The sequence below is a fragment of the Salminus brasiliensis genome, chromosome 21 (assembly GCF_030463535.1).
Source record: "Salminus brasiliensis chromosome 21, fSalBra1.hap2, whole genome shotgun sequence".
Lineage (NCBI taxonomy): Eukaryota > Metazoa > Chordata > Actinopteri > Characiformes > Bryconidae > Salminus > Salminus brasiliensis.
Window position 1 is genome coordinate 12,035,579 of NC_132898.1, and position 23,697 is coordinate 12,059,275.

A 23,697-nucleotide genomic window follows, 5' to 3' on the forward strand; every position below is an offset into this window, starting at 1 on the left:
TCGTCTTCATATTTAACACTTTTAGGAGGTCAATACGCCTTTCTTTATTAAGTGTTTTCTTTGAGAAATCTGAAAGCGCAATGACCAATGGCTTCACTTAAATGTTTTTCTAAAAAGGCCCTTTTTTTAGTTTCTTTACTCAAAAGCCATGGCAGTTTGCTGTGTTATCTGTGTACTATTTGAGGCCACAGTACTCTGTACCATTGCAAGTTATTCAATAGACTTAAATGTACATAAAAACAGCAGAAAATTGGGTTTTAAACTTGTTGACCGGTAGTGTATGTATTTTTAATTAATTATTAAAATGGAGATGCCTTGTTGATGAAAGGAACGGCCAGACTGGTTGGAGCTGACAGAAAGGCTACGATAGCGTCAGAATAAACATCATATCAGATCCTGAGGCGGATAGGCTACAACAGCTGGGGATCACTATAGGCTCAAGAAGTTTATTGGTTTAAAAACTCTTGATTTCTGCTGAGGCACAGAGACGTATCCATAATTAATCAATTAGTCCAACCTGCTTAGTTTAAAAAATATCGCATTTACAATTGTTGCCTGTGCAAAAATCTGGACACAACAGGATTTTAGGTCTTATATTACTTTTCTTCTAGCTCAGAGATATTCTTAGGTTGTCATGCATGCAGAGTTTGTTTGAGGTCTATCTGCAATGATGTTTAGGTCATAGGACTGTGAGGGCCAGTTCGAAAGCTTCAGTTTGTTTCTCTTCAGCTACTCCATGGAAACTCTGAGGTACATTTTGGACCATTATCCTCTTGTAGAAGCCATCCTCTTTTCAGCTACAGCGTTTTAACAGACAATTTGACATTTGCATCCAGGATTTGCTGGTATTTTGTGGAATCCATTCTTCCCTCCACCCATGCAATATTGTAAATGCTGCAACTCTAAAGCAGGATAGATCCACCCTCACCCTCAATGCAGTTCTTTTTGCTCCAAACATACCTCTGCTGATTGTAGCAAAAGAGTTCTATTTTGACTTCATCAGTCCACAGACTTTTCTACATGTTCTGTAGCATACTTCAAATAACGAGTTTTGTGACAAGGTCACAGTTAACTTTCTCTTCTTTTTATGACTGTGTGATGATTATGTTTGGTGTGGTGTAGTGGCTAACACCACCACCTGTCTAGTGGCATACTAACGTGTGATTTTCTGTCTAGACATCGCTGAATGTTACTGGGCAAAACTACTAACTGGCTAACTCCTAAGCTACATTAATTTAACTGTGTAATATGATTTAAATGCAAATCTTTATGGACAAGAGCATTAACAAATTGCCATACATGTATTTGTTAATGATTCAGAGCACAATTGTGATTCACTTTAAAATCATGGACTGTTTACCAGACCTTCAGGATTTTCTGGTAGAGAGCAGAATTAATGGATCAATCAGTTACGACAAGCTGTCCAGGCCCAGGCAGAGCAAAGCTTAGCTTTACACCACATGAGATCCCTGATATTATTCCAAAAGGCTTGGCGGTCATTAAGGCTGCTTGGGTCAAATGAATTCTTACTTTGAATTAAATTGGCAGTAGTTTTCAACTCTCCCATGTATGCCATTTTTTCCAGTCTCTTTCCAGTGGTGAAATCTTTAACATCAGCTTCATCTGAGGCAAGGTCTTCGGATCCTTAGATGTTTATATAGGTTCTTTATGTGACTTCCAGGATAAGGATAATTAATAATATGGCCACTTCTGGGAAGATTCACCACTGTATTCTGTTAACATGCCTGGGTGTGTTTAGTTGATTCCAACAATCAACTTGGTTAATTGGTTCATTGAGTAACTAAAGAGACAAATGACCTTTTTCATACAGGGAGAAATTATAATGTAAAAACAGCAGGGTATGTTTACTATGTTTACAGCAGGGTGAGTTCTATTAACTATTGACGATCTAAAACAATTTACTGTGAAAGGTGTGCAAGGGCAGACTAAATCAGAGTGCTGTTCTACAATACATATATTTAATATATCTGAGACATGTCTACAACCTCATGCCCCGTTTGTGTGTGAGACAGCATGTGTGTGCTCTCAAAACAGACCTAATGGGTTTTTACAATGGGGTCCAAATCTGGTTTACAACTTACACATTTCAATGAAGAATCCAAGACCAACAGCAGCAACAATACGAAAGTGCTAGAGGGCTCAAGGCATAAAGTACATCTACATACATATTTATCAAGAAAGAACATTAATATTTCCTTGGGCTTCACAATGCAAGTTGTATTAGTCATGATGAAAAGAGGAAGTAAAGAGTAGTATTTCCCCAAACCCCAGTATGGCAAAAAGACACTTTCCCACCGCACCGAGATCCCACTTCCCTGTCTAACATCACCTATCATTACATCAATGTTAACAGTGATGTAGTACTGGAATTGGAGAATTAGACTTTGGTCTGTAACATGAAAATGACCTACATGTTTAATACTTGCAGAAATCTACTGCATACTATAATTCATACAGGCAGACTTAGTCTCCTGGCTAAATATAACAATCAAACTCTACAGAACAGTGTAATAACGGTGGTCTTATAAGTTTACAGCATAATACAAGATAATGACATTGGCTGTCAACAAATGCAAGGTGATTGATACTGTGGCTGTGATACTGTCACATTTTGGTCCAAAATCTGACTTTTTCAGATCTACACTAAAATCAACCAATGGCAGTGTATAAAACACTTAAAACTTAAAATGAACATTTAAAAACTCTTAGTTTTTAAGAGTTTTTTCTTGGGTAAACAGCAAAGCACTTTTGTAAGTCGCTCTGGATAACAGACTAAATAATAACTGACTAAATAAAATGAGTTGCTTTGCTTAATAAATATATAATTTTTATGGCCATGCTGCAGTGGTTTCTTTTGATAACAGATATAGATCACAGAATTTCTGTCTTCAGTTTTTGTTTTTTTATTGGTTGTCATTACAATTGTTCACAGTAGCCGTTTGCTGGATTTTGATGCAAGGTCTGTGCAGCACACAGATAAAATAGCTTTGACGCCCATTCACAAGATTCCCTGACACTTGTGACGTGTCTCGGAGGCACTGATGCAAAACTGTAAACGTTGTAACCTGTTAACATAGATACCAAAATGAAAAGACGTCTCACGCCATGTAAAGGTAGTATGTGTGAAACAGGCCTTACACTTAACCTACACTTTCAGCTTAGTGAGAGAGGAGACAGGGTCTGTAAGAGCTTACAGTAGTTTTCCCAATATTCAATATTCTTTTCCTTTCTTTTCCCCACTTAAAAGTAATTTTCAGAAAATGTTTAATTTCCAAAATTCCCCAAGTTTGCTTTTTTACTTGTATACTTGAGCACAACTAATGCTATAAAGTACCCCACCAATGAGCAATTAACAACTCTGTTTGGGGCAAGTGTTTAAATTCAGGTGTGCAGATGCTAAGTAATCTTAAACAAATGTTTGGGGGAAATTAAGGAAATCTGATTTTCCAATAAGCCATTTTTAAAACAAATAGTCTGAGTTTCTACCACTATTCATGAGTGGCCACAGTCGCTGCAGACTGTATTAGCAGACTTGTCTATTGTGCCCTGGCAGTGTCCTGCATGGTGGTCCGCCGGTGAAGGAGCAGCAGGTGCTGCACTTCTCTCCGCTCTGCTAAGTGCTTGGCTGAAGTGCCTTCTGCTCGACCCTCAGAGACATTCAGAGAGCACTTTTCCTACATTTCTGCGTCTCTCATGCCGTCTGCCCGCTCCATCCCCACAAGATCACAGGCATTTCTTAAACGCCTGAATCTGCAGTCTGTTCTCACTGGAGAAATGTGCAACGATATGAACGCAATGCATCATTCGGACTTTATGTAAAACGCAGTAACTTGATTTTAAATATATACCTTGCAGTGAAAAAGAGGGGGAGACAGAAAGAAAAAAAGGCATAAGGGAAAATAATAAAAAAAAGCAACAGAAAAAAAAGAAAACGGTTGGCTTACCTTTCCCGGGTCATCTTTAGAGCGAGGCACTTTAAGAAAACACTTGTTCAACGAGAGATTGTGCCGTATTGAGTTCTGTGGGAGGAGAGGAGAGAAACGGAGGAATAAGTTTAATAGGTTAATGACGCTACATGAGTCATAGCACACTACAATACAGGACCAGATTACAGCTCATTTCCATACAGCCAATAGGCCAATAATACACTGCTGGCAGAGCACTGAAAGGGCAGAGTGACTGTAAAAATATAAATAAATAAATAACTTAAAAAAAACAAAAAAAACAAACAACAACTATTCTTTATCATACACACAGGCCCATATCGTATCATCTTTCCAGTGGCACCACATTCAACAGTATATTAAAGAGATTTATCTTGATATGCCACTTCCGAAACGGCCACAATATCAGACTCTTGAAAGGGTGAAAGACTGGAATGATAAAATGAAATAAGACAAAATAAAAGAAAAGCCAACTCATCAACTTTTAAAGGTTTGTCATAGCTACAATGAAACAATAAAGGCTAAGACTAAAGCTAATAGTAAAAACAGCGGTTTAAAGAGAAGACAGCCAAAAAGGAAAAAACAAAAACACAAACAAAAAAGAACCACACAATATAAAAAGGGCCGATCCATGAAAACTATCCTGCAGAACAAGGAGAGAAGAAATAAAATCCAACCCCATAAATCCAGCACCACTGCATTGTAATTAATGAATCATCATGGGTCTTTAGGGAACATGATGAATTATGCAAATAATTTTTTAACTCTTTCTAATGCGATTCCTTAACGACCCAAAGGTAATTCATCACCCTCTCAGCCGTGAATCAGCAGGAAAAGTGGCTTGAACAGAAGAGCATGCCTTAATACTCCCTTCAACACGAATTCCAGCTGGAGCCCAGCCAGCTTCTTGGCTTATGGAGACACAATAAACGCACAGGTTTTCAAATCATTTTTGCAAAATTGTATTGACAGATGGCTGCACTAAAAAGCCGTGGAATCCTCTCCGAGCTGGAGTGGTATGGAATGAGCTCGGTCAAAGGGCAAATAAAGCGGCTGCCGAGAGACGCGTGTGATGAATAACGAGCGAGCGGCAGAATCATGACCGTCTGTAAAACGTCTTTCCAACACAAAGTGGAGGGGTAAAACAAACAAAAAAAAGAATAAAATAAAATTTTCAGTAACATGATAATACTCAAAGAAAATACCTTCATATGATATGATACATATATAGTAATTGTATTCATTCAATGCTAGAGTTAATAATTTAAGGAGAAGAAAAACTGTCAATCAATAATTTGATTACCATTGAAAAATAAAATAAATGCTGATATCACCTTTATTTTTTATTTTTTTACTATGGAATAACTACTATAGTTACCCAAAACATTAAAACCATCTGCCTAATATTATGTAGGTGATCTTGGTTCTTTTGTTCTGTCAAAACCCAAAAAGCCCTTTTCATTTCTGTATTTATTTATTTAAATCAATATGTGCTATAGTAGCTCTTCTGGACCAGAGTAATTAGCTGTGCAATTACAGTCAAAATGAAGGTTGTCTAAATTCGTCCATCTTACATTTCCATTGTTAGTTAGCAAGTCAATCTCCTCTACTGAAGACGTCCATGATATACTTGAGAAAGTGTATGGTAACATAACTTATTACGGTAACAACACCACTATATCATTCAAGCCTTCCAACAGCTATTTCATTCCAGTTGAAATGCCACCTTTAGAAGCACCACAATACATTATTACACCTACTGTCTGCGTTCACCCACTGAAAGAAGAGTTAGGGCCGAGAACACACACACACACACACACACACACACACACACACACACACACACACACACACACACACACACACACACACACACACACACACACACACACACACACACACACACACCTGTGAGGAACAGAGTGCTTTTCAGACCAACACAAACACATTAAGGGCCTCTAGAAATGAGAGTTTGTGTAATTCGTAGCTCATTTCAAAAACAAATTCAACAGCTACTATTCAACTCAAATTTCATCTCTACTCAGAGCAATCCCTGCACAAATCAAGCACACCAGGACAAGGCCTTTAAAATGACCCTTCACTGCACAAGATTCCAGCCACTTCCTTCTGGCAAACAATACACACTATCAATGAAAATGAGCTACTGAACTACTTTACCCTGCTCTGTTTGCAGCCCTTAAGACAGTACGACACAATACTAATTTACAGTTTTTACTGTACTAAACTTGCACATCACCTTTATGCAGAAATATATACAGATACCACATATCAATGTGTGTCAATATCAGACACAATAACATATGCACATATCGTTTTTACTATGATAGTTGTTTGGTCATGTACAAATACAATCTTACACTGTATTCAATTTAAGAATTGATTTTTTTCTGCAGCCTAGACATAAAATTAGACACATTAATTAGACTTTTCCAATCAGAATCAGTGCATTGATGCATACTATGACATTTTTCAATTATGCAATATCACCCTGCTTACAATATTGCAATATATTGAATCATAACTCCTGTATCGTGACATCAATACACAGCCCTAATTTGCATGTTTTCATTCGAAAGGAATAGTTTCAATGGGAGTGGTTTTGACATCAGAATATGCATAGAGAAAGTCAGTGGCGCACGATCACCCATTATAGTTAAAACATGGAGAACGAATGACATTATAAACATACATTTAGGTTTGATGATTGACTTAGTTTGAAGTATACTATGTACATAAAGCGTCACCACATCTTTCGAACTGGCGCTAATGCAACATTATTAGACAGCTCAACACTAACTGACAATTCTGTTGCACACAACATGTGCAAATGTTTGTGGACACCCCTTCTAATGAATGCATTCAGCTACTTTAAGTTGCACACATTCTGCAAATGCACATCATTTTACCCATGCACACACACACACAGCTTGTCTAGTCCCTGCAGAGAAGTATTGGCAATACAATTTTCTGTAACAGATAATCATGAATGTACTGGCACCACGTCTAATGCCAAGTGTGGACTAGGGTAGTACAGCCCCCCCAATGTTGAGATGTGGAGCAGTGGAACGGTGTTCTCTGGAACAATGGTGCTCCATTTAAGACTTCTGGGAGTTGGGGTATGTATATCTAACATCCTGACCTCACTAAAGTTCCTATCGCTGAATGCAATCAAATCCTCACAGCAATGCTCCAAAATCTAGCAAAAAGCCCTCCCTGTACAGTAGCAACAGTTACTCCAAAAAAGCAGTAGGAACGGTCCCGATTCTTCTGTCCATAGAGTACAAATGCTCCACTATTTTTGCTAAAATAGATTTTCATTATTATTTATTTTCCATCACATGAACACTTTGGTTGATCAGAAACACAGGAAAGGTATAAGACTGGTCAGGACACTGATTTGTACTGTGATGTGTTAGAAGCTTATTTGCACACTACAGCCCTCTGTTCTATCTAAATTACAAAGGCTAATATCGCAATAACATTAAATGGATGTCAAACTTAATGCCTTAATCGGTGGGGGATAAAAAGCATGTCCAGAATTTCCTGTACAGACAAAAAGAGCAAAAAGCCTGGCTTGACATTGTGTATGTGTACACAAGTCCGCAGAAGCCCAACACTTTACAAACATTAGAAGCCATTAGCAGAGAATGGGTATTCCTCACTTTAGTGTGAGCAACGCTAGCAACTTAGCCATGAGAATCAGATGGGCAGTTACATCCAAAAGCACTTAGGGCTAACTCTTCCCAATCTCAGTTTGGACCTGCCTGTTAGAAGGATAGGCCTATAATGCTTTCGGACGCACATGCACGCGCAGAACACACACACACACCCTTCTTTTTAGAGAGCTGCACTCAGCCTAAAACATTGATAGTCTTTCAGAGCAGCCCGGAACATCATTTAAGTTTATTTTTTAATGAGCTACTGCCGTCTGCATCCCTGACAGTTCCTCCGTGAGGTTACATGCTTTTTTTTGTGTCCGACAGTGGTTCCTGTCTAAGCGTACGCATTACTGGTGTGAAACTAAAGCGCCTGAAGGTCACCCACAAGCAAGAAAAAAAAAGCCTCCAATGGAGTGTGATGAAGTATTAAACACGTAACAACTGTAGGCTCTTGGCTCTGCAGCGTGGGTGACAGCTACTTCCACTTCATTTGAAAGGTCACAGAGTTGTGTTAGTGAAGCAATAGGCTCTTTAAAAAGGGGAGGAAATTGGCGTGTCAAGCGTGAATGGAAATATATCTCCAAGATGTCAAATAAAATGACGTGTGGCTAATGCTGACGAATACATTACGGCCTACTGTACAGATTACGCCGGATATGATTGATAGCGCTCAAAAACACCATGGTGCAGATTGATCTTGGGCCAAAGTTGTGACTAGACGTCTGAGACTGGGGACGGTATGACATAAAATAAGGCTGTTGGTTATCATTTTACAGATACAATTTTTTTCAGATACTAAGAACATTGATCTTTTTTATACTGATATACTTTATATATGAAGATTTCTATATGAATATGAATGAATACGTATTACTCATAACTACATACACTCATACAAACATGACAGCAGCAACTACTGCTTCACACATTGAACATACAACTCTGGAAGTGAAAAATAGTCAGAGTACAAATGTAGGATAGTAGTTTTTCAGCTGTTCTCTGTGTGTGTGTCATAATTGGGTGTTTAGCTGGATGGCCAAGTTACTCACTCTCCAGATAATGCTTCAAACCCAGCCTTTAGAAAACTTTTTTGGCTTCTAATGCTGTCACTCTCATGCTACGAGTAATGTCATTTGGTCTGTTTAGTCATCAAAGTCCTTAAAGATGTGTGAAAATAAATCAGAAACTCATTGTGATAATCATAAAAATATATTTATCATGGAGTCGCACCTAATACAATTATTTCCTTCTTCATTTATACAAATCTGCAACTTTACCAGCTCAAAAAAACAAAACAAAAAAAAACTAAACAAAAACACCTACCAACCTCTTTCTTCATGTGTTACCATCTTGTACATTGTATGTTTGTACTGTTGGTACATTTGTCCATTTTATACAGATGACTGTGTCAGTATGTATGTACAATGTCAAACTACACAAGGAAGAGTTTGTGCTCTTTCATTACTTATTATTTGCATTAGCCTGGTAGCAAAACCGAAGAACAAAAAGAGGCAGATTTCAAAAACCAAATGTCTCATGGCTGCAGTTAGAGTAAGGGTAATTTTTTGTAAATCAGACATTTCTGAAAACTATCGCTTTAAGAGGAGAAAGCAGCGTGGGGGTACTGCATTAACTGATTCAGACACTCTGTGGGGGGACTCCTGACGGTTCTCTCGCTGATGGACCAGTATGTACCTGCTCTTCACAGTGGGGGGTCCCCAAGTCCCCAGTTTTTTCACAGCGGTGGATCCTGCCTCCTTGGCACCGCCGCAGCCGGCACAGCCATCTGAAGCGTTCCAATAAAGCCGCTGACAGACGCTGCCCCCCACCCACCACCATGCCGCCCACCAGAATGGCTTGTGAAGGAAAGTGGGTCAGGCTGACCTCCTCAGCGTGAGCCGAAGGGACAGGCGGGGGCCCACAGAGCCGCGACTACACCAAATCCAGCGTGACATCTGCACTGGGCAATGCAGGAATAGTTCAAAGACACTTAACCCCCTTAACCCTTTGCTAATGATTTGGTTATTAATCTCAACACTTACTTTACTACTGTTAGTATTTAAGCATATTGCTTTGTCTCTGCTACACATTATTCAGCACCTACTATGAAACTAAAATGCATGCTATATAGGGCTATTATATTAATAGATCAATCGATCAACTATTATTCCAGTAATTAGTTACATTCATTTTCTTCTGTCTGTTCAACAAACACTTTCCTCCTGGCTGAAAACAATGCAACAATTGTCTTGAGTAGTTGTGGGGAACCCTTAATAAGGCTGTGCATTAAAAATGACAAAGAGGGTTAAAGCTAACATACTTGGTGACATCAACTTGCTCTTTAAACCCTTACTTGCTCCTATTCAGCAGGCTGAAGATTTTTCACAGGGGGTGCTGTTAGTGCTTTGCATCAATGACACATGCATTGCTTTTAGAAATGTCATAATTAACATGTGGTTTAATATAAAATGCTATACTGCACTGAATCCAAACTGTGGAGGTGATAGGAACCAGATGTCCAAAGCAAATAATACCTATAAAAGCTAGGTTTTGGTTTGGGCACAGTACTGTGGGTATGTATTTAATAAACAGTTTTAAACATAAAAACAATTTAGAGCTCCTTATCTGGGCAGTAAGCATGTATTTGTTCAATAAAACACTTAATAAGAATAAATACAAATTACATTCATACAAAAAGCAGTGGTTTATTGTGGCAGTGTTAAAGCTACTTGCTGTATTAACATCAAAGTTACTTTACTAGTTTTTGCTTATTTGCATCTGTTCTAATGTGGTGTTTCACAAGTAAAAACATCATCTTATTGCAGCATTAAGATTTTAAATAATATTCTACTGTATATCTGCACTGTATATGTGCAACCATTCATTTTATGTTAGAGCAAGCAGAGTACAGTAAAAAAAAAAATGAGTCTCTAAAGAATTACCATGCAACTACTAGCATTAGATATACAACTATATAATACTCACAGGTATATAGAATAATACAGAGAATTAGTAGGTGCAATCACAAATAACAGCACTAAACTGAGAGTGACAGTAGTGTATTTATATATTATCACAATAGAGTTAGCCATGCCAACCGATGAGAAATTCAGAAATATGGTACTAATGCATTACACTCTGAACATTGCTATATGCTATATACATACATACATACAGCAGTGCTTTGCCAAAATTAAAAAAAGGAAAGGTGGAGCTGTGGGTGGATCTGTTAAAGGCACCAAGTGAGACTACACAAAAAGAGGCAAATAACTTTACAGTGCTATTAAAGAAAGTGGCTAATTGTCAGGAGGCCTTTTGCACGACAAGTGCAGAAGCTATTGCATGACCGAGGGACTTGAGGGAAGAAAATGAACTGCGGGAATGAGGAAGCCATAACCTAGTTACACACACAAAATCAAAAAGCCTAGTCAAATTAACACCGATAGAGCAGAATAAAGGAGCAGGGGCTGGCAAATTCAGAGCTGTGTAAAAAGGGCAATACTCCAGCCCATGTAGCCACTTCAAACAAAGCTTTAATCTTAAAGAAACGCCTGTCTCTTGTGTGAAAGAACAGCAGTCCTGGACACTGGGGCTTGTTCACATGTTTAGGGGAAGGTACTTTCAACAATCAACCCTTGAGAAATGTAAGGAGTTTTGATGCATCCCGAAGATTCAAGGTTTTGAATTCCAGTTCATCAATACCGCTAAATCAGAATCAATAGACGTAATAGAATAGACTGGTTTTCTATAACGAATAAATCTAAAATCTATTATTATAAATGATTCTGAATTGTACCAAAATAGCCTAATTGTGAAGAACAAATATCATGATGCACTGAACTGTTTCATAAAGAATCGTATAAACTGAATTATTGTGAGGTCAGAGATTTACACTCTGGATGAACATATGTATTCTGATCCACTCTACCAACCAGCTTAACTAACAATTAGGCTCCGTGGCACTCATTAAAGCTTTTTTTTTTCTCTCTCTAGGGCTGAGTATCTATTTTAGCTGTGCCAGCTCAGCGAGGGTGAAAATGCAGGTTTTTCAGTGCCCACCTCTCAGGGCTGAATAGCCAGCGGGGAGCCAGTGCTGTGTGCTTTAGGCTACCGTTCACCTCTCTCACCCAACACAGCCTGCTGCTGCCTCCAAACAGTATAAAACCGAGCCTACAGAACAACAGGGAACTGTAGCTTTACACTCCGATAAATAATATATACTTTCTACCATACACATTATACAACAGACCCTGTACCTGCACCAACTCAGTTCCTGTCTAAATCCAAGCTGCAGTCATCAAATTTAAAAATTCTAAGCATCTTTAACAAAATGCTAATGTATTTAATTCTTGGTCATTTATTTTAGATGATATTCCTCAACTAGCTGGTATTTACAGCATTTTTATACTGTTAAAGTGAACACGGAAACTAACATTTGAATCGGAAATGCGTAAGTAACATTATTGGCACCAGACAGACACTTAGATTTGACTGTTATGAGAAGATGTATTTATTGTACTCAAGAAGAACATATTTAGGTGATGCTTGGCTGCTCTGCTAATAAGAAAAATACATTTTACAGCATTTGTAACCCTATATAAATAAATATTAGGTCTGCAGATTTCTAATCCACGCACTTCCCTTAAGATGAGCATTTAAATGTAGCTTAACTACTCACTACTACCTCACAGGAAAAAACACACAGCTAACAACATGACATCACACAATGTGAGCGTGAGGTATTTCAGGCTACATTTGTTTCAGAATTGGACCAGGTTCATTCACCCCCACCCTCGCTCCCACCCCTCCTCTGATATCTGATTCATCTTTTTCTGCCAATGTTGGCCTGATACCGAAACACAGTGATATCAGTATCTGCAGTTCAGGTTCTTTACAGGCATTTTAAAATCTACATCTACAGAAACAACCCAGGTGTGATGCAGTTACAATTATCATAAAGAGTATGGCAGGGGTTGGTGATAAGAACATCATTAATACAACACTGGTGTAAGAACCAAGTGTATAGTAACATCAATGCACCAGTTAGCTTACTTGATGGCCACTCAACATTGCGTTCTATTATAGTTGCACACTTCCCATTGTTTAGCTGGTTAATTAACTTGGAAAATACAGGTATAAGGAAGCGTTTCATGTATTATTTCTGGAATTGTGGGAATATATTCTCTCAATATCGGCCACCCTTACTGCATGTCTGGCATCAACATTAGAAAAAGATGGTGGAGAGTGGGAGGTGTAATACAGAAAGACCTTGTTTCTGTCACTGACAGAAAAATAAACACTGTCAATTCTAGAGACACACAAGGAAAGAGCAAGAAGAGTGTGTGCACAAGAACATGGTATTTCACCTGGTCCGCTGTCGGAGGACTCACACACATGCTGGAATTCCCTACATTCCTCTCTCCATGTCATTCCAGAGTCTAGTTCTCCACCTCACAGCAAAACCTTTCCTTTCCCTCAGGCCAATCACACTACACCATTCTCTTCTCCTCTACTAAGACAAATGGCCATTTATATGCTTTGCTCCCCATCTTAAACCAGCCTAGCTTCTTCCAGACAATATAGACAAGTTTCTGCACACCAGTTAGGGAATTTAGCACGTCGGGCTCACTCAGTTTGTAAATGGGTGTGGGAAAATGCTAGGCTTGACATTTTCACGTCAGCAAAGAAACAGAAAGAAGAGCTCTCTCTTAACCCCAAATTCCCCCTGTGAAAATCAATATCAATAAAAGAAGTCTAAAGAGTATTTTAAATGTACAGTCATGGAAGTTTCTGTGGAATTCTATACATCAATTCATCAAGTTTCTGAATAAAAGCAGCATATATATACACAAGTTACACATCTAAAAATCATACACCCACTAAGATTGTTAAATCAGTGGTGCTGAAAGTTATGAAATGCTTAATTTACCAAGACCTCTTAAATTCCTGTTAGTGATCATGATTGATTACAGCTGGTAGCTTCTCTGTGCACATGCACATCCACATAAAAAGGCTTTGTTTCACAGCACTGACTGGACCGACAAACAGCACAAATACAAGGAGCCCAGTGTAGATCTAAGAAGGATTTGCACAAGTCAGGAAGGTTTCTTGAAGCCATTTCTAAACGTCTGCAGATTTCAGGCTTATCAGTAATCAGTACAGGTAACTGGTAGGTTTGTCAGGAAGAAGACCAACGTGTTCCTCTCAGCTGAGAAGAAACTGGTTTGAATGGTAAAGAACAAGTCAAGAACCACCAATGCACAGACTTGCCACTTGTCACTGTCTACAGTCAAGTTTTACAACACCACGGAAGCACCTTCTGATGAGACAAATATTAAACTGTTTGGCCACAATGGCCAGAGATTGGATGCTTGGAGGAGTATGATGTACCAACGGTTGAGCATAGTGGTGTTACCATCATGCTCTGGGCCAGTTTTGCTGCCAGTTAAACAGGTACACTGCACAAAATTGATGTTTTAATCAAGGCTATCTCAGAATTCTTCAGTATGACCTTAAACCATTACCTAGATGGTTGACACTTGAACACAACTGGGTGTTCCAACAGGACAATGACACACATAGGCTGTTAAGGATTGGATAAAGCAAGCTTTTGGAAGTCCTGACCTCAACCAATCTTAAATGTGTACTGGACTTAGAAATCAGGTCTGTGCCTGGAAATCAAATTTGAATTAAACTCTACAAATTCTACAAAGGAGAGAGGTCACCAGAAGCCTGTAGATGGCTGCCAACTAGCACCAAACATTAGGTGTACTAAATGTATGTGTATGTTTGCTTCTTTATGTATACTTTTAACAGTATTCATAACTTGAAACATTAAAACATATTTTTTCCTATTAAAGATGTATGTCAAAAATGGATAGATTTATATATATAATTTTTTTTTTTCTTTTTCCAAATGCCCCCACAATCACTGTGGTGTGAGCATATGTGCATTTTCTTCAAGCCTGTTGGAAGAACATCCCAGGAGGCAGCTCGTGAAGTTGCTTGAGAGACTGCCAAGAGTGCAAAAAGCCTCATCAATGCAAAGGAGGGCTACTTTGATAGAAGATGATTTGGATTTGTTTTGAAACACGTTTTAGCAGTCTGTATCACTCGAGATCAATTCATAGTGATGCATAAACAGTGCATATTCATAACAATATAAAATATTCTGTTTTTGGGATACCCCAACACTGTTTTACTGTTAAGACATTTAACAGTAAAAAAAGATTGAAATAACCATCGCAAATGCAGCCGAGTTCAAATGTTTGACTGGTACTGTACGTCTCACCCCATGGTGAAGAGAGCCAGCCTGAGTGTAAGGTGTTTAAGTGTAGTGTGACTGGCTGTAGCTGGGGGATAATCCACTTAGACTGCATGAAGAATCCATCACCCTTGGCCTAAGAGAGCCTGTGACTGACAGAAAGAGTGAGACTAGAGATAAGAAACATTACACATGTGGAGGCCCCCTGTAGATGCTTTAAGAGTAAAACGCCACTCTGTACTTGTTCAGCTCAGAGATATGACACCTGGTTGTAAAAAGTGTGATTGCCTTCAAATCTCCACATGCGAAAATACATGCTAAACCCATCTTAACCTATTCACATGCCAAACTCTCACCCATGACTCTACAACCCACACTCTACAAAAGAGGGGTTCTGCGTAGTATCGAAAAGGGTTCAAATACTATGCAGAACCATAGAAACCACTTTTTACTAAGAATGTGTACCAAAGGCTGAGCAATACCAGATCTGACTCAAGTCTGTCAAAGAGCTCACAATTGAAAAACCATAGACGTCTAGCACAACGATTTTTCATTTTTAATTTTTTTTACTTTTTCAGCGCTTCAAAGGCATTTGATCTTTTTTTTTTCTTGGCGTCTAGTAACAGCATGTTGGCAAGCAAGGTTTTAAAGCCCTTTAGCCCTCTGATCTTTACTTGCTCATAAAGACTTTGCTTTCTGCAGCAAAAACGCACGCCAAGGTGAAAACCATAACAAATACAAATGCCTGATTGCGCAGAGAGAATTGCAGAACTGAGAATGGTCAATCTGCAGCTGATGCAATAACCAGTATTACAGTGGATAACAGCCAGTTACGTTATCTGAAGTAGTGGAGTAATTAAACGCTCAAGAATGCCCCATAAAACGAGATGACACTTTGGGGAACTGACTAATTTGGTGTTTAAATTAAACCCATCTTTCATGTAACCCTGTTCAAACATGTTTAATTTAGGCTGCTAATAACGAACAGAACGAACAGAAATGTTGTTGTATGTACGCTAAAGTATAAAGAACAGAGAAGTGGGTGTTGTACACACTTACAAATATGCTATGCAAAACCCTTGTATATCTAAAATGGCAACATTACAGAAAAAAAACATTTTCAATGGAAGTAAAAGATTAAATTTCAGGCATTTTTTAACCTGTTTCTACCTTTATATATCTCCAAATATATATAGTGCGTGCCTGCATGCCTTTTAAGTGTCTGTAACTATATTGTGAAAAATTTACATTGTGATATATTTTGCAATGGGACATTTCTTGTGATGTACAACACCCCCACCCCCCAAAAACAGGAAATTAAATAAATAATGCATGCCATATATAACTTGCCTTTGGTAAACAAGTCTGCGATGTGACTATTGCACATGCCCTCACTGCGATGACCAAGCTAAAATGATATATTGTGCAGCCCTAATAAATATTAACAGTTAGCAGCCAAAACAATGCAGATATGATTCTAACTCTCCATTCCACCTTAAATAGTGCAGCAGTTATACTTTGATAACCGCAGAGTGTTAACTACTGCATTATATAAGCTGGAGTTAAAATTTCAGCTAAGATTAGCTCTGAGTCTTGCTGTAAACATGACGCAGCAATAACGAACAGTAAACAGAACAGTTAGTTTGTTAGTTAATATGTCAAAAAAAGATCATTTCAACATCTACTATACTCTTCAATTATGCCTTATTAGAAACAAAACTATGGTGGTAATGCTCTGTTCTGCCAGTGGAGAACCGTGCTCCTTTCTTTAGTTCTAAACCAGCACTTAGCAGCGGGTTCAGAAACGAGGAGGAGGCTATGTAGGTAGGTCTGCAGTAAGGTACTCAAGACCTTACGGCTGACTGCCGTACTCGTGGTTGGGGCAAAGAACTTGATTGGGACATTCCTAGAGCCCTATAAAGCACAACTGTGTGTCTGTGTTGACATAGTGGGTACGCTCAAACTTAAAGGCATTCAAATTATAAAAGACATCAACACATTCAGCTATTTTAAACCCACTATGCCACTTAACAGCTTGACTGTTTGAGTATATGATTATTTGCCATGCTGGAAATTTCAACAACCCCCCATTGCTTTTACTGATAATGTGTCCCTGACAGTTACAGACACTTAAAAGGCATGCCTGTTCACATGCGTAGACACAAAAATCGCTTTCCATGTCCTTTACGAGCACAAATGTGAAGGCATTTTAATGAAAAAACTTTTGAAACCAGTACAAATGAGTTACTGGGGTTTCTAAGCCAACTCAAAACAGTGAGGGTTATTCATTCCGAATTTCATCCACAAATAGGCTGCCTTTGTTGCTGGAAGGTGCTATAACGTCGTGGATAACCTGTGACCCATGGCGTTTCATACAGCGAACCCACTCTGGAGTTTTGAAAACCTCCTGGATCATTTTCGGGATGTTGTTCAAGGCCGTCAGCATTCACCTCATCTCTGCATTTAGAGTGCTCCCTTTTAAACGCCACAAGCATTTACTCAGAGCTTTGAAAGGCCCTAGGGAAGAAATTCGCTACATATTATGGCGAATGACAGGTCAACAGAATTATAAAAGGTATAGGACACTTGTTTGAAGCAGTTTTTAATCAAAACCCCCCACTGCACTCCTACTTGGCATGTGCTGAAAAGGGCTTTTTCCAACCCAGAGAGGCCCTGAAGCAGAAAACTGTATTGGAGGAAACAGGTCGTGGACAGACAAACTCTAACATTTTGACTAAAAGAGCCCTCTATGGTGGTTATGGTCCAGAAAAAAGCCCATTAAGTGGATTGTTTCGGTTTAATTCAGCCTCCGCAATCCCCTATTAACAATACCCGAAACAAAACGCGCTAAAGGGCCCAGGCCGCATAATAGACTGTAAACTGGCGCGGCTACACACGACTGCACTGACAGTAACGGTAGACTAAATATAACCACAACTCTCACAAAGCACAGCCTCAACAAGAGTCCTACCTTTGCAGAAAAAGCTTAGAAATGCTGACATAAGACCAAGACAAGCTGTACAGTAACACATTATTACAAATGCTGTTTTACAGCCTGCATGCCATTGTGTTAGACAGCTGGACTAATCTTCACACACCAATCTTCATAGTTATGACCACACGGAAAGATAAGAAACCAACAGCTGTCCATTTAAAAGAGCCCAGGAATACTAGCAACCTCTATGTTCATTATGACCTTCCCAGCTATTCCAAAACATTGGCAGCTTCCAAAGTTGCAAAACGAGTGAAAAAAAGGCCGCATCAGGGCAGTAAAATTTGGGACATCTCACTGGGGGGAGCGGGAAAAGGAAACTCGGCACTAATGTACACCGTCACTATGCGCGGCACAAAAGGGGAGTGTGCGTGGAAGGTTGAGAAAGAGATTGTGAGAAAGATTGGAGTTGAAGAGACATGTCACAGTTTATCCTCCATGAAAGCCTTCGCCTGCTCTCAGTTCCAGTCGAGCGATCTGATGAGAACCGTTTGTCAGTCCCTCCGCTTAATTATCAGCCAGCTCAGAGCAGCGGCCTGAAGCAAACACTTACAGTGGCACTTTAGGGCCTCGTACAGCACCGCCTCAAAACTGCTGTCAGGGTCACAAATGTTTAGCAAAAACTACACATACACACAGTATATTGTGGATAAAATGAATAAACCCAATTAGATTCTGAAACAAAACAGACAGATTTTCTGTTTTAATTGCAACACAGGTAGCAATATAGGTCATGTGTTAACAGTAGTTACATATATTAATTATATAATACTACATATACATATATATATATATATATATATATATATATATATATATATATATATATATATATATATGTGTGTGTGTGTATGTAGTCATGTTATAGCATTGTAAAGACATTATTCTCTCCAAGACACATTCCATAACCAAAGCCCCTCTCAGTACAACAAAACATCAGTAATTACAACACAACAAGAACATTTAAATATTCCGTCCCACACAGAAATCAGATTTTAGTTTAATTAACCAAAGACGGATTAGACTTATTAGGACACAATCCAGATACTAGTCACATGAAGTGTCCAGGTGTAAACGGGGTTTTATGGTATGCAAAATACTGAGAATTTACCTCAGGTTTGTCAATATGCTCAGCAGAGATGATGGTTAATCTACTCTATCATAGAATAACTGCTTCCAGCCAGCCTGTATCCTTTTTTTACTGTTATATAATAGTTAAATAGTTATTTATTTATTTATTTTTAAATCAAGGACTTCACTGTGCCAATTACAGTCAAAATTGCATTTAATTTCTCCTGATAACCGCACTGGACAAATAAATGCTGAAATGTGGCCTCTGCTTTACCACATTGTGTCAAAGAGACTAATTGTGTACCAGTTAGAAGTCAGCAGGCACACAACAGGGAAGTGTGCTTTTTAATTGGTCTGCCAATGCCAAACTCGCTGGCATCTCATAAACCTAGAACTACAACGGTCATGTTGGAGCTTCTGTGCTTTAGTGTGAATGGTAATCAAATTAATTTTTTAACAGTATCAGCTGATGATCATTCCCGCAAAACTGCCATTTGCAATAATCCAGGAGGCGGCAAAACACTACAAACCCTTTAACCACTAATTTTACCAAGTATTTTATTTCACTTACTAGCTGTGAGCTCCCTGACCAATCAGAGATGATCGAGAGAAGCTATTATGTGCATCAGGACATAGGAAGACTCCTTTAAGCCACTCATTATTTTGATCCATCCAAAATAACAAAAGGTGATCTTTAATCACAGCAAAGATGTATTAATGGGGCACAGTTAGACTCAACCTTTGATTTTGTAGCAATTTAGCTCTTAAATTAACATTCTAAATTAACAGGCAACAGATTTTTTATTTAAGTCATTAAATAAGTAATTTTAATCATTTAAGATAATTGAAGTTATTAAAAAGCAAATATAATATGACTGTAAAAGTTGCAAAAGTTCTTTCTATTCTACAACCTACAAGCTTAAAGTTTATACTTAAAAAGTGCTAATAACAACATTGGTTATAAAGAAATCATAATCAACACCGGCCACTACAAATCATGACCGCTGCATCCATCAAAAACATAATACAACAGTTTGGCCACATCTACCTACCTCCTGCAGCTGTATTTTATGTAGACGTGTGCCAGCAGCTAAACACAGGTTTAAAGGCTGCATTAAGACAAAGCCATTAGCATTAATACACACACAAACGTGCACGCATTCGTGCTCCAAAAGGACCTTTGCTCTTGAACTGGTACTTTTAACAGCTACCAATCGGGGAGCAGGAGTAAATACGGTGGGTCACTGCAAAAACAGAGTTTTGGAACAGCCACTATGAACGAGTGGCTGATGAAGCACATGCAGAAGAGGCTCCTCAGCGCCGCTAGCCGAAGCGGTACTCGTGCCATGCAGCTGGGAGGGCTTCCATTAATCTTACAGGTGCTTAAAGCCCCATCCAGTCAATAACCACTATTACAGCCAATGGAGCTAATGAGGGGTGCAGGGGTGACAATCCAGCTCCAATCCGCACAATGCAGCCAAAATCTCTACAGCCTGCTCAGTACCTGCCTACTCTGCTCTGCACACAGTTAAACCCGACACATCTGTCTCAAAGCGGCCGCAATTAGCCTCTCGGAAAGCGCTCGGCCCCTGACGGTTCAAATGTCCAGTGCATGACTGACTGTTAAGAAAAGGCCACAATGCAAATGACAGAAGGGTTGTGGAGCCAACATGGGCATTAAAGGGAAAAAGAATAGTGAGGCAAAACTGAAGATGACCTCCCTGAGGCCGTCTCCACTCTTTAGGAACATATTTCCTCCTGTCAGAGCTAGGATATACAGCATTCATACATGTACACATTTTTTATTTACACACACACACACACACACACACACACACACACACACACACACACGTTATCTCAGGTACACACGTCTCAGGTTTGTGTGGTTTCAACCAGATATTTATCATATGTTTTCATGAGCATATTTCAAGCTGTCTATCAATAACAATTTAACACACAACAATGTTTTCATATGCCAAGCTTTTGTATTTCAAAAACAATGATGGGTCCCTTAACAGAACGGTCCAATCAAACCAACATAACATAAGAACTGGATCATAAAGTCCAGCTCTACAGTCAACAGCAGAAAACTGTGGAAAATGAAAATTGGGGGAGAAGAAAAAAAAATCCCTGAGCTTGGCGATTTGTATTCGGGTTAGCACTGATTTAAAAGGGAGTCAAAGCCTTCTATACAGTCCATTAGCAAAGTTAATGCAGAACTGTCAAGCACAATGACCCTTAAATAATACATAGTGGAGGTGAGGAGAGGCCAGACACCCTTCTGCTCTGCTTCGTCCCTCCACACACACACTCTAGCCCTCTACAAGGCCACATTAATTGTCTAATTCAGAGGCAATTAGCTGGCGGTTAGAGGCTGTGGCCTTGCGGCCAGCTGGCCCTGATAAGGAGGACAGAGGCTAGAGGGCCGGCAGCCAACAGCAATGTCTCTCGCTCTCTCCCTCTCTCACGGTCTCTCTCTCTCTCTCTGTGTCTGTGTCTAGACCCATCAAATTCACCACAGCCAGCTTGTCAGAGTGACCCCACACAATCCTCACTGCTTACAAAGCCTTCACCTTGAGAAGGAACGAAGGCATTTCTGCTTATGTAAGCTACTACTGCATATTATTATCATCGCTTTCTCTTTCTAACAAATAGAAATTTCGGTTCGATAAATTAGAAGGGAGGAAAAAAAAGAAACTAGCATTCAGAACGCTGACATTTTGACATTGACAAATGGGCCAATCAAAGGCAAGGAATTCATGTGTCATATCCGTAACTGCAATGACCCGCGATTTAGCCAGAATGTTCTAGGGGAATGGCGAGGCCGTGTCTGTCAATATTCACAGGGAAGCACAGCAAGTTGGCTGCTACTACTGTTTTATACAATGTGATGTACCATCATAGATTTTTACAGACCAGTGTCAGACCGTGTCAGAAACCACATAAGAATAGGTCTACATAAGATCACCTAATACCTCTAAGAGGTTTAAATCAAGTGTTTAGGGATTTAGGCTGGAGCTGCAACAAAAATCATCTGCATAATTAAAAATTCCATGAAAAACTGTTGGCAAAAAATACAAATGCAAGACATGGCATTGCAGGGTTATGCACAACCTAAAAAACCAAACATATAGAAACACCTCACTTAACATGACTTGTCTACTGTAAGATTTGTAAAAGCAAGTGCAGCAGCACAATACACATGAGCACGTAGAGAACATCCACAGCAGAAACATGACACACCAGAGCGTGGGGAGTTTTACTTTAGCAAATACAATAATCTGTGCTAAAGCTGACAGACTTGCTTGTCTACGCAGATAAGGATACTTACTGAAAACTTGTAGACCTCCCAAACACACACAAGCTTTGTTTAAAAAAAAAACACCACTTTTGGTCACTGAATCCGGAGCTTGTCGGAAAGAGCTTTGTGCTAAAGAACAATAAATCTTTTCCTTAATATTTTTGTTGATATCATAAATATTTATTGATTGCCTAATATCAGTGTCTTTTTTCCTGACCAATCTATTAATAAAAATCATAACTGACTCATCAATTGTGGACGTACACTCTTAAGGAACATTTAAAGGTTCTTCAATCTGAAACTGTTGAGAAAACTCTTAAGTTACCTTAAGTGGTTCCTCCACAGTTTCAAATTGAAGACCCCCTAAAGATTCCTTAAGGAATCTACACTTAACATTTGTTAGGCATACAGTCTGCCTGATGCTGATTGGTAGGGAATACATTTCCATTACTTGTTAGCTACATTAACCTCATAGATCCTGTGCAAAGAGCTGAGGAACTGCATTTGGAGTAAGGTGGAAACCATGTCACAATATGCAGTAAAGAAGCCCATGCTACTCTACTTTTATCAGACTCTCAGATTTATCCTTTTTTTTTTACCCCCTTAGAAAACGCTGTGTGCTTTAAGCACCACAGTAATGTAAGAACGCTCAGTGAGTTTGCACAGAAGGGTTGTGCGTTCGCAATGCAGTGTCTTGCCATTGTTATTTGCATTTGCGTACTTGCATTGAGTATGTTTTTCTCCCGATGGTTCACCTCTGTGTTAATAATACATTACAAGACATATCAAAATCACAATATGTAGCAAAATAACTGCAGTATGGGATTTTGTCCTTATCATGCAACCCTACCATCCATCACCAGGCTGCCCAGACAGGTGACCCCAGTAAGGACACCGGGCCTCGCACTCTTAGATTTCAATCCCAGAATGCACCCTTAACATGCAGACCCTCAACGCTGCAAACGCAAGCTGGAAACCACCCCAAAAACGTGCAGAATTTGGTGCTAGAGCCAGCCGAATAAATGAAAGGTTTCGGTCAGGAAAAGAGGGGAAAAAAGAAAAGAAAAAATAATACTCCAGTAGCATTTCAAGCAGAGGGATCATATAATTTCTCTCAGTGTCTCCGAGCTCCAGGGTATTTGACTCTGCAGATATTCGGCTAGCTGCTGCATCCAAAAAAAATGCTGCCAACTCATTAGGCTTCAAAATCCTGCCACCAGCGCAGACAAACCTTAGTCACCCAAAACCAAGAGAGGAAAAGCATGGCGGATCAGCAACGTTTCTGCTGTGGGAACTCCGCATGGAGCCCCTGGGCGGCGTGCCATACCCTCAGTGACACCACACACACACGCACACAGACACACACGGTGCCACTCTGTCTACAGCTCCTGTCTGCTAAAACCATGTCAGAGAGGCATAAA

General features: G+C 39.3%; 1 protein-coding gene across 2 annotated transcripts in view; it reads right to left on the reverse strand.

The window, feature by feature from the left end:
• Nucleotides 1-23,697, reverse strand: part of foxj3 (forkhead box J3) — a 111,436-nt gene that overhangs the window by 36,706 nt on the left and 51,033 nt on the right. For both annotated transcript variants that reach the window (XM_072665682.1, XM_072665683.1), the window contains one exon: nucleotides 3,966-4,040. In XM_072665682.1, coding sequence (XP_072521783.1) covers nucleotides 3,966-4,040 — 75 coding nt within the window. The remainder of the gene's footprint in view (nucleotides 1-3,965; nucleotides 4,041-23,697) is intronic.